Raw genomic sequence first — 16,603 nt, forward strand, 5'->3', positions numbered from 1 at the left:
ATGTTCTTTTAGAAATAAATTTACATTAAATATTTATGATGATCTTAAGAAAATAAAAGCTTAGGAGAAATATACTTTGTAGTTAAATATGTATCCTTGGTGGCATTCTTTGCTCCATTTTGTAGATCTAAGTTTCTAATACATGGTATTTTCTTTCTGTTAAATAATGTTCTCTATTATTCTGTGCAGTGTATGATTGCTAGGAAACAACCTGTTCAACTTTTATTTTAAAAAATGTTTGATTTTATGTTCATCTGATGACTTGGTTATCTGCGGTCATCATGATCAACACTAACCCTTTGTCACATATGGGGAAATATTTTAACTGCTTTTATTCCTCCAGATATCTGTCGGGTATATGAATATAAAGAAATATTGTTTTGCCTGGTCACAAATCACCCCTTACCGAGTTTCTTGCTTCATTCAGATACAGGTTTTGATCTCAAGGATGCTGCCCAATGACTTTCTTTCTTTTGAAGAAATTTATTAATATATTAGATTCTGAGGGGCACAACAAATGCATGACATTTACTGCAGGACAATTACATCAATTTTCATATCCATGTGATATTAATGCAAAGAAAACAGAATTCACATAGTTCACATACACAATTCCAAGAATATAATATTCTCTTTTCCTCTCTCTCCATGTGTGTATTTCTTTCTTTTCTTTTTTTAGTTTTTGAGATAATATATTTTTAATTTACAATAGTCAAAGACTTAATGTTCCCCTAAATAAAGAGTTCAACAAATAAAATCTCTAGTTCAGCATAAATACAGGTAAGAGCTACAGCTATAAACAAGAATAAAATGAAAAACTGACTATTTCACTCATATATAGTAAATTTCAAAATAAATGTCTACACTCAGCTTCTGCTACCTGAGGAACCCAACTTAAAACAATGATTTCCTTTCAGATTACCCACACATATGAAGATTTGGTATGCAAAGATATAGCTGTCTCATAGAGGTATTCATAAAAACTCTTAAACCAGCCCCAAACACAAATAAGTTTACAGAAAACAGTTTCAAGAATTTTGTGGAAAATGGAAATAAATGATGATTATTATGGTGCAAAATATTTTGAACTCAATGTGTATTCATGTATGTGTATGTGTGTGTCCATTTTTCTACCAAATATTTCCAAATATTCTTAAATTTTTATTTTGAATGAGAATTAATTAAATCACTTTTATAATGGTCAAGTGCTGTTAAGTTTAAGTATCAATTTTGTTAAAAACCTTTGACAAAGTTTACTGTTATGAGTATTTCAAATTTTGACAGCATTGTTCTATTCAATTTTCTTCAATCTATCCACTATTCTTAATTTTCCTTAAATTTTATAGTTTTGATGATCTATTTTTATATATTATTAAATAAAATATATAATATAAATATAATATATAATATAATATATATATATATTCTTATGGACTGTCAGTAATACTAGTCACTTACATGGTTTCATATTTCTTAAGCCCTGAGAATTTTCAACTATTATCCAGTTATGTTAAAGTACTGAAATGTCACAAATCTATTTAATTATCTCTAATAACAACAAGAAAATTTAATTTTTATGGCTATATTTTTTCTTTTATTTATACCTTATAATCATAAAAGGAATGTTTAATTTCCATTGATGCAATAACTTTCACAATTCTATACAAAATTATTAGGCATGTATACATTAATTTTAGGTTAAATATAATAATACACACAACCAGAATAGTATTAATCTCTGAATAAATCACCATCATATTAATTATGCCCTTAAAAGTTATTACTTTTGAGCATTTCTTATTGAATGCCATAATTATTCTATAATGATTTTAATACTGCTATTTCATAACTATCATCTTAATTATAATAAATTTGTGATTAGTTTTATCATGTTAAAACATTTCTCAAAAGAGTGAAGAAACTGTGGTCAGCATTGTAGCTTAGTGGTTAAAGCAGATGCCTGCAATGCCAGCATCTCAGATGGGTACCAATTCCCAACACAGCTGTTCCACTTCACATCCAGCTCCCTGCTAACAGCCTGGGAAAAACAGCAGAGGATGGTGCATGTCACTGGAACCCTGCCACCAATGTGGGAGACCTGGATGAAGCTTTTGGCTTGTGGATTTGGCCTGACCCTGTGCTAGGCATTGTAACCATCTGTGGGGTGAACTAGTGGGTGGAAGATCTCCCTGTCCTCCTCCCCTCTACCTACCCTATAACTTTGAATTTCAAAATAATACATAAATAAATCTTAAAAAATAAAAGAATGAGGAAGTTGAAATCATAGGAGACACTTAAAAGTTTCGAGTAAAGAAGCCACTACGGAAGTCAGTCTGGAGATTCCTCAGAAACCTGGCAAACAAAAAAGCTGTATGCACATTAATGTTTATTGCAGCTCAATTCACAATAGCTAAGACCTGGAACCAAACCAAATGCCCATCAACAGTAGACTGGATAAAGAAATTATGGGACATGTACTCCATAGAGTACTATACAGCAGTCAAAAACAATGAAACCCGGTCATTTGCAACAAGATGGAGGAATCTGGAAAACATTATGCTGAGTGAGTTAAGCCAGTCCCAAAGGGACAAATATCATATGTTCTCCCTGATCGGTGACAACTAACTGAGCACCAAACGGGAAAACTGTTGAAGTGACATGAACACTATGAGAAACAGTGACTTGATCAGCTCTTGTCCTGACTGTTGATGTACAATGTAATACTTTATCCACTTTAGTTTTTTTGTTGTTGTTGTTCTAGTACTATTGGTTGAACTCTGTGCTTAACACACAATTATTCTTAGGTGTTTAAATTTTAACTGAAAAGTGATCCCTATTAGGAAACTGGAAAACATTATGCTGAATGAAATAAGCCAGTCCCAAAGGTACAGATGTCATAAGTTCTTCCTGATCAGTGACAACTAACCGAGCACCAAAAAGGAAACCTGTTAAAGTGAAATGAACACTATGAGAAACGGTGACTTGATCAGCCCTTGCCCTGACTGTTGATGAACAACTTAATACGTTATCCCTCTTAGTATTTTTTTTGTTTGTTCTACTTAATACTTTTGGTTGAATTCTATAATCAATACACAGTTATTCTTAAGTGTTGAAACTTAACTGAAAAGTGATCGCTGTTAAATATGAGTGGCAATAAGAGAGGGAAGAGATGTACAATTTGGGACATGCTCAAGCTGACTTGCCCCAAACGATAGAGTTAGAAACATACCAGGGGATTCCAATTCAATCCCATCAAAGTGGCATGTACCAATGCCATCTCACTAGTCCCAGTGATCAATTTCTGTTCACAATTGATCATAATGATAGGACTAAGAACCAAAGGGATCACAGAAACAAGACTAGTGTCTGCAAATACTAGCTGATAGAATAAAAAAAGGGAGAGAATGATCCATCATGGGAAGTGAGATACATCTCAGACCCATAGAATGGCAGATGTCCTAAACAGCACTCTGGCCTCAGAATCAGTCCTTAAGGCATGTGGATCCAGCTGAAAAGCCCATGAGAGTATTTCAGGCATGGAAAGCCAAGACACTCCGGAAAAAAAATGACCTAAATGAAAAATCTCTGTGAGTGAGATCCCAGTGGAAAGAACAGGTCTTCAAAGAAGGAGGTACCTTTCTCTGAAGGGAGGAGAGAACTTCCATTCTGCCTACGACCTTGTCTAAATATGATCAGAGTCGGTGAACTCAAAAGGCTTCCTTAGCCTTGGCAACTCATGACAAGAGCCTAGGGTGATTACTGACGCCATAAACAAGAGTGTCAATTTGTTAAGTCAACAACAGGAGTCACTGTGCACTTACTCCTCATGTAGGATCTCTGTTCTTAATGTGCTGTACAGTGTGATTTGATGCTATAACTAGCACTCAAACAGTATCTTTCACTTTGTGTTTCTATGTGGATACAAACTGTTGAAACCTTTACTTAATATATGCTAAACTGATCTTCTGTATATAAAGAGAATTGAAAATGAATCTTGATGTGAATGGAAGGGGAGAGGGAGTGGGAAAGGGGAGGGTTGCAGGTAGGAGGGATGTTATGGGGGGGGAACCATTGTAATCCATAAGCCGTACTTTGGAAATTTATATTCATTAAATAAAAGTTAATAAAAAAGACAGACAACAAAAACTGATCAATTTAAGATATGTAAGGGTGCACCAGCTTCTAGAAATTTTAGAGGTTTTTCTTATCAATCAGTTGGGGATGGCACTGCGACTTAGTGGGTTAAGCCACTGCCTGCAACACTGACATCCAAAATGGGCACTGGTTTGATTTATGGCTTTCAAAGGTCATAAATGTCAAAAAAAAAAAAAAAGCTATAACCTGTATGGGGCCTTTAGTGAAGCAGGAAGGATGCTGCTTGGTAATCCTGCGTTGTATCAGTTCCAACTCCACTTCAGATCAATCTTCCTGCTATTAGACACCCTGGGAGGCAAATTTGTGTGTTACAAATATGTCTGTCTTTCTCTGCTGCAACTTCAAATACAGATCAGCATTCCTCTCTCTGGAGGTAGCATATCACTCCATTTTGTCTTGCTGTCACAGAATACTACTGGATAAAGAAAAGAGGCTGAGCCGGTGCTGTGGTATAATGGGCGCTGTGGTATAATGGGTTAAGCCTCTGCCTGAGACGCTGGTGTCACTGGGCTGCTACATTTCCAATCCAGCTCTGTGCTAATGCATCCGGGAAATCAGTGCAGGATGGGCTGGATGCTTGGGCTCCCGCCACCAACGTGGGAGACCCAGAAGAAGCTCCTGGGTTCTGCCTGGCCCAACTCTGGCTGCTGTGGCCATTTGGGGAGTGAGCCAGTAGATGGAGGATCTCTCTATATCTCTCATTCTCTAACTATGACTTTCAAATACATAAATAAAATTAAGAACACAAAAAACAAAGAGATAATGTCTGAAGTACTTGGATTGCTGCCATCCAATCAGAAGACCCCAACTGAGATCCTGACTTCTGGTTCTTGACTTTGGCCTTGTCGAGCCCTAGATGTTTCAGGTGAATGAGAAGTCAACTAGCAGGTGGCAATCTGTCTGTCTACCTCTTCTCTCTCATCTCTCTCCATTTGAAATAAAAACAAGTGCTGAAATGGAAGCAGTAAACCACACGTATGTTAACGATTTGTAGGAGGTGAAGTCACTGTGTTCACCTACAACAGGTGTCCTAGAACCTCTATTAAATAAGATGTACGAAGGTAATACATCAGGATTCCTCAGAGAGAAAAACCAAAAGGATAAATAAATAGGCAGACAGATGAGAGAGGATTTATTAGGGGAATTGGATCAGGCAATCATGGAGGTGGAGAAGTCCACAATAGACTCTGGGAGATTGGCAGCATGACAGAACCCAAGGTCTGAAGCCTCAGAAAGGTTGACATCTAAAATTAACCAATATAGGTAATTGGCACATGAAATCATAATAATGTAAGTATAAATAGGAAGAAAATTTGCCCACAGAGGAAAAAAAATGTGTCAACACTGCTAGTTATAGAAGGAAAATAAATAATAAAACCTTGCCGTTGAATATGTGAGCTGTGAAGAGACCCAACTTGAGACTATAATACATTGTAAGATTAAGCATTTACAGAAATATTGGGACAAAACAAATACATAGAAGCTTCAAAAATGTCAAGGTAGGGAAGTAACTTGGCTGAAATAGAAAAGAGATCATTCTTACTGCATATGACTACACTGCATTTTGTTCTATTTGAAAGAACAGAAATATTTCACATTTGATTATTAAGATTTTTTAATGTTAAAAAAGAATGGTACTGAAAAGTTGTGTATCAGTGAATATATCTGCACTTTAGGTTAATACATGGCTTAAATGAATATATTAACTACATAAGAAACACCATATCTGGACAAAATGAGGTGATTTATGAAAAGTGAGATTCCATGTCTTTAATCTGTTAATATACTGGTAAAAATCAGAGAGCAATGGGAAAAAGTGGGGTTTTAATGTAAATGTGGTGGTAAAGTACAAGCCTAAGAGATGTAGCTCACACTCAAGAAAATGAAACTAAAGATAAAACTGGGACATTTCAATAGAGTTAAGTCCTGACTGCTTCACTTACAACCCAGCTCCCTGCTAATGCACCTGGGAAAGCAGTGGAAGCTGACCCAACTACTTGGGCCCCTTGCCACTCCTGTGGGAGACAAATGAACTTTGGGCTCCTGGCTCTGACCTGGCCCACCCCTGGCCATTACAGCCACTGTGTGGCGAAACACCAGAATGAATTTATCTCTCTAACTCTGCCTTTCAAATAAAATAAACACATCTTAAAATGAGAAAAAAAAACAATCTATATGGTTCTGATCTGAGATTTTCTCTTCAACATGCACAAAATCTTTATCATTCTAAAATGACAAATATGTTTCCTGATTATTAAAACGTTCTTGAATATAAGTAATGATCTCCTTAGGTTACTAATGTCCCCTCGACCCCAGGAAACAGAGAAAGTCATTCATATGATATTAAATCAAATAGAAGATGTCAAGGGCATTTATAATAAATGCATTCTTAATCAATAACAATTTTTGGCAGTGTCTCATGATAAGAAATGAAAAATGAAAGCCGAAAAGTCTGATAAGAAATATTTCTGCTATAGCTGTCTTTTACAGAGTGAAACTGAGTTTTTGTTTTTTGGTTTTTTTTCTGGTTGAGTATCAATGAAGATAAAGAATTTAACAAAATGAAATAAAGATTAAAAGTGCTCTCCTCCTAGCTTTATAGATTCTTTATTAGGTTAGATGAGATGGGATAGTAACTTAATTTCTTTTTAACTGTAAATTTTGAAATATCCCAAGCATTATAAAAATAAGTGAAAGTCTGACTTCTACCAACTCTGAAATTTGAAAGAACATTTTCTATATTTACAGGATTTCATATATATAAAGAACTTAATTATCAATAATACAGCTAAAGATAAGTCCATGAAAATAACCATACTAAGTTTAGTGGGTTTCATAAAAATAAATAATACTGTTTTTCTAAATTTCTGAAGTATATATAAATGATATCACACTAAAATTATACTTTTTATATCTACTTTTCTTATTACAATTTTGTTTTATGTTTTAACTTATAAATGAATATCCATCAATTTTAATAGTTTTTTATATTTCAAAAATAAATTTTATAATGTCAAACATAGCATTGGGGATGTTTTATGTGTATATTATAAATTCAATAATACAGAATGAAATCATAGAACTTATATGGATGATTACTTTAAAAAGTATACATATATTTAATAATTGGAAAGGCAAAGTTACAGAGACAGGGTGGTACAGAGAAAGAGAGAGAGAAAGAGAGAGACCGACTTTCCATCTCCTGTTCATTCCCTAAATGGCCTTATTGGCTAGGGCTGGTCAGGCAATAACCAGGAGCTTCAGCCAGGCTCCCCTGTGAGTAACAGGGGACAAAACACTTGGACCAACTTCTGCTCCTTTTCCTGACCATTAGCAGAGAGCTGAATCAGAGATTGGTTAGCCTGGACTTGAAGCAGCCATCACATGAGATGCCAGTGTTGCAGGAGGCAGCTTAACCTGCTTTCCCATGATGTAGGCCCCTGGATGACTCTAAATTGAATTCTGGATCAGGAATATCAAAAAATTCACCAGGACTTCAATATAATAATTAGGAAAACAAGAATTTAATACTATTTTTATTTTTGATAGCATATCATTTTTATATTTTAAATTTTAATAAATTTTTTAAATTATTTATGCATTTACTTGAAAGGCATAGGGATAGAGATGGAGATATGGGGAATGAGGGGAGAGAGAGAGAGATCTTCCATCTGTCAGTTCACTCCCCAAATGGCTACAACAGCCAGGGCTGGACCAATCCAAAGCCAGGAGCATAGAACTCCATCCAGACCTCCCATTTGAATGGCAGGAATTTAAGTACGTGGATCACCATTTTCTGCTCTCCCGAACACAGTAGCAGGAAGCTAAATCAGAAATGGAGCAGCCACGACTTGAACAGGTGCTCATGAGAGATGCTGGCCCCCAGTTTTTAAAACATTTAACAGACACATAAAAATTTCCAAGTTTATGGGATGCTATTATGATATTTCATGACATGTATACATTGTATACTAGACAATGAGGGTAAATATATTTATCTCTTCAAGTATTTTACATTTCTTTATGGTATTATAGATACTGGAATTTTTGAAAGCAGTATTGCATCAATATTCTGTGTATGATAATCGTGATGAACTTACTTAGGAAGATAGTCATAGGAGAAATCTGCCTAATGATTCAGAAAAAATTACATGCAAATTTTTGTCAAAATATTAACAACTGGAAAATGTGGAATATGAAATTCATCATACTACTCTTTGACTTCTCTATAGCTTTGAATTTGTTTCAAAGTAAGAAGTAGAAATTGAGTGTATACAGGTTTAATTATGAATAAAAATGAATGTAAAAAAGAATGTAAACACTTGCATATATAGAAGTGTTGAAATACGAAATGGAATATAAATTTATATTTCAGCCTTATCTAGAAATTACAAAAATTAAATGAATAAAAATATAGATTTACTCTGAAACTTGAGATTTTGCATTTGAAAAAGACTGTATAAATGGTTTCAATTCACTCTTTGGAATAGAAAGGAAGGCATCATAAAAATCTCAAAAATTGAGAATGTGGTGAACTTTGAAGATTCCAGAAAATGAAGTAGAAGCCCACTTTATAAAAAATACAGTTGGACTTCAAAAAAACAGTGTTAAAGTCCTTCCTAATATAATTCATAAATGATTTATAATAATTTTGACTTCTGTATCTATCTATAAATGCTAGGTGCTTATGAGTGAAAAGGGAGATAAACTTCATGGAGGAATGGAATGGTTTTCTTTCAGACAATGAAATGAAAAGAATGAAGGGCAAAAGGGCTTTATGTTGCTACAGTGGTGGCCTGAGGCACCTGAGCTGAACAAGGTGGGAAGGAAATAAAAAGAGGGCTGAAAATTGGAAGATTATAAGAACCAGGACATTTGGTATGGAAGATCCTCTGTAGTCGGGAGAATTGATCATGCATTAGAAAGGAAAGGATATTATTTCACACGATAAAGCTGGAAAGACCCTGATGTAGGGGCATAACAGATATTAAAAGAGAATATGAGTCACCTCTGTTCGATCTTATATAAGTACCTGTCTCTTCACTCTAAAGGAAATATTAATACTGTTAGATACTATCTCAGTTTTAGTGATAATCATTTTCTTTCATTCTTTTGTTATTATTGCTACTAAAGGCAACAATGCATAATGCATTTACTATTCATTATAATGAGACATTTTTACACATACTTTGGAAAGAATGTATTCTCAGAATATCTAATATCTTTAATATAGATAAATATTAAATACCCCATTGTTATTTTTTCTTCAAGAAACTAAATATGCTCTTTCTGAAAATTTTACTTTTAATATCCGTAAAAATCATCTGAATTTTATTAGACCAAATTTATAAGATTGTTCAACTGTCTTTTTGTATATTAGGAAAAAGACCAAAAAATTAATAAAGAAATGTCAAAGAGAATATATTTATAGTTCAGCATTTTTTCTAGCACTACAATTATATTAGCATATGAAATAAAAGTGAAAATGAGTTTAGTATATTGGAAATAAGTTATGTTAAAGATTCCTAGATGTCTAACAAAATCAGTGACTTTCCTATCTCTTCACCATTATTCAGTGCTGTAGTAATGGCTTGGAATACTTGTTGAAATGTTAAATTAGCATAGTCTTGCCATAATTATTTATTTTAATTAGTTTGCTGCATTTGCTGCAAACAGTGAAAGTATAAGCTATTATGTAAATATGAAAACAATCATACAGAAAGACAATAAAACATATAACCTATTATTTCAGTGTAGAAAAATCAGATATGACTTACTTATTTGTATATCTATATATGTATTTGGAACACTGCATTTGAAAGAATATTTGCATTATATAGTTCATGCTTTTAACAACAAGGGTAGGGACAGGCATTTGACCCAGCAAAGACTGCTTGGGTTGCCAGCATCTCATAGTAGAATGTTTAGAGTTGAGTGTTCTGATTCTAGCTTCCTGCTAATACATACACTGGGAGTTTTTATGGACAAGTGCATTTTTTTGTCCTAAATATGTCCTAAAACATAAGAGTATGAGAACCTTTAAACCATAAATCAGCTTCTGAGAACCTATGGATATTTTATATAAAGTTTTATGGATATGTGCATTCATTTGTCCTAAGCAGAGGATACAAAAATAAATCACTCTGAAAAGGTTATTAGAGCCATAAATATTTAAAAGTATGCTATTTTCAGTATTTCTGATAAATGTGTCTTGATTTGTTTCCCGTAATCATTCCAAGGAGAGAAATTTTTTATCTTTTGCTTGTGTCAGATTTATCCCATCTTTTTTTTTTTTTTTTTTTTCTGAATGACTTCATTTTAGCTTCAGGCAGGTAAGTACTATTATCAAAGAAGCTGGTTAAGGTGGGAATGGGCATTTGGTGCAACAGTTAAGAAGCATTTTTTCCCCCATATCCTTGTGTCTAGAGTCCTAGGTTCTCCACTATAATTCAGCTAACGTGCACTGTGGGAGGCAGTAGATAATGGCTCAAGTCTTTATGTCCCTGCCTCTCACATTGGATACCTGGATTGAATTATGAGCTGTGAACTTCAGCCTTGCCCCATTCCATCTGTTGCCTGCGTTTTTGGAGTGAGTGAATAGATGGGAGATACCTCACTAACTCTCTATCTTGCAAATTAAATGAAAATAAGTAAGTAACACCAGAAAATTAAAATAAAAGCTGGTTACAGAGAAAGACTTAGCTCCACCTTTTATTTATTGACTCCTGAAATCTCACTCATGGTGACTGTGTGTGTGTGTGTGTGTACATACCTATGTGAACTTGTGTTTTAGCTAATAAACACAATCTTACAAAAATATTGCTTGTAGAAAGTATTTAGGAATTAAAGAAAATTATCTAAGGACCTAATATGCTAGCAGTAATAAAGTATATTTCTTCCCCACTTTGCCCTCCTTTCAGTTGTAGAAATTTACAGTATAACTTACATTTCCTAGTTACATAGTTCATTTAAAGTAGTTCCTCACAGGGGTTTTGGAAATCTACAAATATTTGAGGTCTAGAAATGGGTGAGCATGAGACAACCAGAACAAAGGCCTGTGGATTAGAGCCTAATGCCTTACACTGAAGTGGAAGCATCGCCTGACAATAGTCACATTGAGTAGCTCTAGGGGATTAAACTAAGAGGCTGGCAACCCATATGGGCTGCTCCACTTCCCCTCCAGTTCTCCACTTGTGGTCTGAGAAAAAGCAAGGGAAGATGGCCTAAGTATTTGGGCCCCTGCCCCTCCCCTTCATGTGGGAGACTCAGATGAAGCTACTTGCTCCTGACTCCTGGCTTCAGCCTGGCCCAGCCACAGCTGTTGCAGCCAACTGGGAATGAACCAGTTGTAACACTGACTTAAAAATAAATGAAAAATAATTTTTTAAATTTAGGATTAATTTGAATACAAAAAAGACTTTAAAATAAATAATTCTTTAATTTAGGATTAATTTAAATAATAAACCAAACTGTTACTAAGTTTCTAGTCATTTTTGCATTATTTTAAATACTCTCACATACATTTGATTTAAATATATCTGCTAGATGTTAAATTAAATGATGGTTGGATGGATTTCTGTGGTTATGTATGTGTGTGTGTGTGTGAGAGTGTTTGTGATATTTCAATGTTTAGGTAGCCATCAAAAACAATTTTGTCTTTCTATGTCTGGCTTATTTCACTCAACATGATGTCCTCTACTTCCAATCCACTTGACTATTTTAATTGTGGACTATGGTCTTTTTAGTTTTAATTTGTTGAACTCTATATAGTAGAGTCATTAAGTCTTTGCATATAGTGTAATTTTTAAAGATGTATTTATTTATGTATATTTTTGAAAATCAGAGTTACACACCTACACGGTTGTTGGGGTGAGGGTGGCGGGAATCTTCCATCTGTTGGCTTACTCCCCAGATGGCCACAACAGCCAGTGCTTAGCCAGGCCAAAACCAGGAGCCAAGTCCTTCATCCAGTTTTCCCATGAGGATGGCAGGGGCCCAAAAAGGCCATCTTCCAATGCTTATCCCAGGTCATTAGCAGGGAGCTGGATCAGATGTAGAGCAGCTGGGACATAAACAGGCACACATGTAGGATGCCAGCATCTCAGGCGGTAGCTTTACTCACTACACCAGAATGATGGCCCCTTCAGTTCAAGTTTTGAAATACAGTAGTGTGACTTTTCCAACTTTGTCTTTCATTTTCAGAATTTTTTTCAGAATTTGAGGTATTTAGGGTAATGATTTCTATTTCTGTAAAAATCTCAGACATTTACAGGCAATTAATTGAATCTGTAGATGACTTTGGGTCATACTCTTTTTTTTTTTTTTTTTTTTTTTTTTTTTTTTTTTTTTTGGCAAGCAGAGTGGACAGTGAGAGAGAGAGAGACAGAGAGAAAGGTCTTCCTTTTGCCATTGGTTCACCCTCCAATGGCCGCCGCTGCTGGCATGCAGTGGCCGACGCACCACGCTGATCCGATGACAGGAGCCAGGTACTACTCCTGGTCTCCCATGGTGTGCAGGGCCCAAGCACCTGGGCCATCCTCCACTGCACTCCCTGGCCACAGCAGAGAGCTGGCCTGGAAGAGGGGCAACCGGGACAGAATCCGGCGCCCCAACCGGGATTAGAATCCGGTGTGCCAGCGCCGCAAGGCAGAGGGTTAGCCTAGTGAGCCGTGGCGCCGGCCAGAAAATGTATTTTATGAAAAACGATATGCATGGATCTGAAAATTTAATACAATGATCAAATGTGCATATTCGTGAAATGTGAAGGCATCTATGAGTAGAAGACTCTGCAGAAGGATGTGGACAATCTGTTGTCACAATGTGGACCCTGATTCAATGCACTTATTTTTATATGGATTTTATATAACCAATGCATAAAGGGGGAAAAAGAAGAGCAGAATGTTTTTACTCAAACTGTGATGTAATCAATATTGAATACAATAAGTCTACTTCTATTTCATCATCATAAATTTAAGAAAGAGAGTCAGGGGCTGGCCTTGTGGTACAGTGGATTTAGCTACCACTTGAAATAGCAGTACACCATTTCAGAGTGCTGGTTTGAGTCCTGGCTGTGCAACTTCTGGCCATTCTCCCTTTTAATAGGCCTGAGAAAGCTATAGAAGATGGCCCAAGTCTTTGAGCTCTTGCCACCCATATGGAAGACCTGAATGGAACTGTAGGCTCTTGGCTTTGGCCTGTACCATCCCTGATTGTTGATTTTGGGAAGGAACCAGGGAATTTAAGGTCCCTCCCTCCCTCCCTTTCTCTCTCTCCCACTCTCTCTCTGTCATTCTGTTATTCAAATGAATAAATACATTTTTAAAATTATACTCAATGTGTTAAGCACACAAAAAATTTAAAAAGAGTCAGAAGATATATAAGAAGTCTGGGTTCCTTCCCCAGTATGCAAAAACCTACACATTGAATTTGTTCTCCTATGTTGCGGGGAAATTAGGCACATGAAGCAATTCAAAATGGCGCCCAAAAGAAGTAAGGTAGGCAGAACCCAAAGTTGTTTACCACTAAAGCCAATTGGCCACGCAGCATCAGGGGAGGTGATGACAACTGATGACAAGTGTATAGACATATGGCTAATACTGTAAAAAGTTGCCCCATAGAATGACCTTTAAAATGATTGGCTGACCCTCATGCCCTGCCCCAATAGTCCTGTGGTTCCGTGCTTTAAAAGGTTTTGCTATGCACGCAAAAAACGAGTTCTTGCCTGCCTTGACTCCCCGCTGCATCTGACTGTCTCCAGGATCAAGGGAGGCTGGGGATTGGGCGAGCGGCAGACTTACCTTTCCTCGGACACAATCCATCCTCGTTCAGGTGGACTAAGACCCTATTCTGGTGCCCAACGTGGGGCTCGACCAGGGGCGCGTCGGCTGACGCTAAGTGATCTCTCAGGGTAAGTGAAACCCTCAGTATGGGTAATGCAGTTTCGTCCAAAGAGGACCGGGCCTTAAACCCCTTATAGGACGTGGGAGAACCCAGAGACTCAGAGGAAGATGGTGGGGAAAGAGAATTGGTCTAAGTTTGATCCGGAAGTAAAAACAAAAGTAAAAATCACCCGGCCTAGCCCAACCGCCCCAGAAGGACCGGAACCCCCCTCCCCACCAGTATATCCCCGGGAGCAGAAGCGTCTTCCCCCTATGTGGAGCTGCAGAGGGAGCTGTGTGATCTGGACCTTTGCGATTGCCCGAGAGGAGGGAGGAGAAATGAGGTGACCTATGCGGAAGCAGCCACTAGCATGCTGGCGGGCATGCCACTTGCTCTACTGGTGCTGCTGCTCCTGGGGCCAGGCGGCTGGGGCCAGGCAGAGCCCCAATGCGATACCCTGTGGGAGGAGTCCATTAACACCCTGCTGCCTTCCAGGAACGTGGCTGCCACCTTCCAGGGCCCCTGGGCATGCCTGCTGCTGCCGTGCCTGCTGCAACGCCTCGCTGACCCTGCCGAGGGCTGTCGTGCACTGGCTGCACACCTGCTGGCGCTGGGCCTGTGGTGCGCCACGTGCCTCCGTGATACCCTGCCACACCAGCTGCCCGTGCTGGCCACGCGCCTGGCCGGCCCAGGCCCCAAGCGGCTGCCGCTGGAGCCATGCGAGGAGCTGCGCCTGGTGCTCGTGCGGCTGCTTGGCCTGGCCATGGAGCTGGGCAGCGCTGCGGCTGCACCACACCTGGACGACATGGTGCGCGTGCTGCACTGCACTTTTGCTGCCATGAGCTGTGAGAGCTGCGTGAGCGCTGCCGCCCTGGTGCGGGCCACACCAGACCACTTCCACCTGCAGGCCAAGGTCCTGATTGTGCCGCTGATACACACCATTACCCACCACCACGTACCAGGACGTCATCCTTGGCAGCCGAAAGATCTATGCAGTCTTCCTGCTCGACACAGCCCTGATCAACAGTTCCCGCAACCTCAACCTCCAGCTCAAGTGGAAGAGACCCCCAGAGAGCAAAGCCCCTCCAGTGCCCTTCCTGCATGCCCAGCGCTATGTGAGTGGCTATGGGCTGCAGAAGGGGGAGCTGAGAACCCTGCTATGCAACACCCACCCATACTGTGTGTTACCCGTGCTGCTGCTAGACACCGTGCCCTGGTACCTGCGGCTCTATGTGTACACACTCACCATCATGTCCAAGGGCAAGGAGAACAAACCAAGTTACATCCACTACCAGCCTGCCCAGGACCGCCTGCAACCCCACCTCCTGGAGATGCTCATTCTGCCGCCCACCAGCTTAGTCACCAAGGTCTCCATCCAGTTTGAGCGGGCCCTGCTCAAGTGGACTGAGTACACTCCAGACCCCAACCACGGCTTCTATGTCAGCCTGTCTGTCCTCAGTGCCCGTGTGCCCAGTGTGGTGGCAGCCATACCAGTGGACTGGGAAGAAAGCCCCCACTTCAGTACCCTGTTCCTGGTCTCTACGGCTTCAGCTACTTTGTGCGACTGTACACAGAGCTGGGGCTGGAGAGCCTCCCCACGCTGGACTTCAGCATGCCCTACGACGTGATCTGCCTCATGTGCACTGTGGTGGCCGTGTGCTACAGCTCCTTCTACAAACTCCTCATCAGAACCTTCCACATCAAGGAGCCTAGCACTGGTGGCCTGGCCAGGAGGCTGGCCTAAAGGAACAACTGTTAAAACAAAAAGGGGGGACCAGCCCCCATCTCAATGGGAGTGAGAGATGACGAGGACGGGTCATTGGATTAGTCAGAAGGGTCTCAGGAAAAAATCTGATACAGATGTGAAATTGTTAATGAGACCTTAGGCCAATGGGTGAAATCCCAGAAGGGAGGGATGTTTTGACTATGCAGGGCTACAGGACTCACACCTTGTATTTTGATAGGGATATTGGTGCACAATAATGATTCCTGCACACTAGTAACCCTCATCCCCCATGTACTATATCACACAAACGAAGAAGTGATGGTGCGCCTACACTGGCATCAGTGACAAGACGTTATGACCACCGTGGCAGTAACCACACTCATAGGTTTGGGTGCCACAGGGGTTGGCTTAAAAGCTTCATCTTTAATAAAACAAAAAAGGAGGGGTTCTGGGAAGTACAGGCTCAAATAGATTCAAATCTGGATAAGTTGGTCGCTCAGGTTGCTCGGCAAAACCGTAGGGGGCTGTATCTTCTTTTTCTCCAGCGGTGCGGAGGGGTGGGTTGTGTCAAGCCCTAGGAAAAGAGTGTTGCTTTTATACCAATCATTCAGGAGTTGTCAACCAAAACCTTGATGAAGTGCATAGGGAATTAGAGGAGCAGAAAAAACAGTTAAATAATGGATGGATGGTATGAACAATGGTTCAGTTGGCCCACATGGCTGACCACACTTATTTGTACTTTTGGGCCTTGCATTCTAATTAAGCTGGTCCAACTTATCCAAGCCAAAATGGAACAAATCCAACTCATGACCCTCTGATTATATTATGACAAAGTTAATAAAA

At 38.9% G+C, this 16,603-nt stretch overlaps 1 protein-coding gene across 1 annotated transcript in view; it reads left to right on the forward strand.

Annotated features, from left to right (window-relative positions):
* Positions 1–15,778, forward strand: part of LOC103351386 (GPI transamidase component PIG-T-like) — a 177,495-nt gene extending 161,717 nt beyond the window's left edge. Inside the window, 4 exon segments of the mRNA XM_070057144.1 lie at positions 13,844–14,062; positions 14,275–14,908; positions 14,967–15,573; positions 15,576–15,778. Of these exon segments, the coding sequence (XP_069913245.1) occupies positions 13,844–14,062; positions 14,275–14,908; positions 14,967–15,573; positions 15,576–15,778 (1,663 nt within the window).
* Positions 15,779–16,603: the final 825 nt, after the last annotated feature.

The sequence above is a fragment of the Oryctolagus cuniculus genome, chromosome 15, assembly GCF_964237555.1.
Source record: "Oryctolagus cuniculus chromosome 15, mOryCun1.1, whole genome shotgun sequence".
Classification (NCBI taxonomy): domain Eukaryota; kingdom Metazoa; phylum Chordata; class Mammalia; order Lagomorpha; family Leporidae; genus Oryctolagus; species Oryctolagus cuniculus.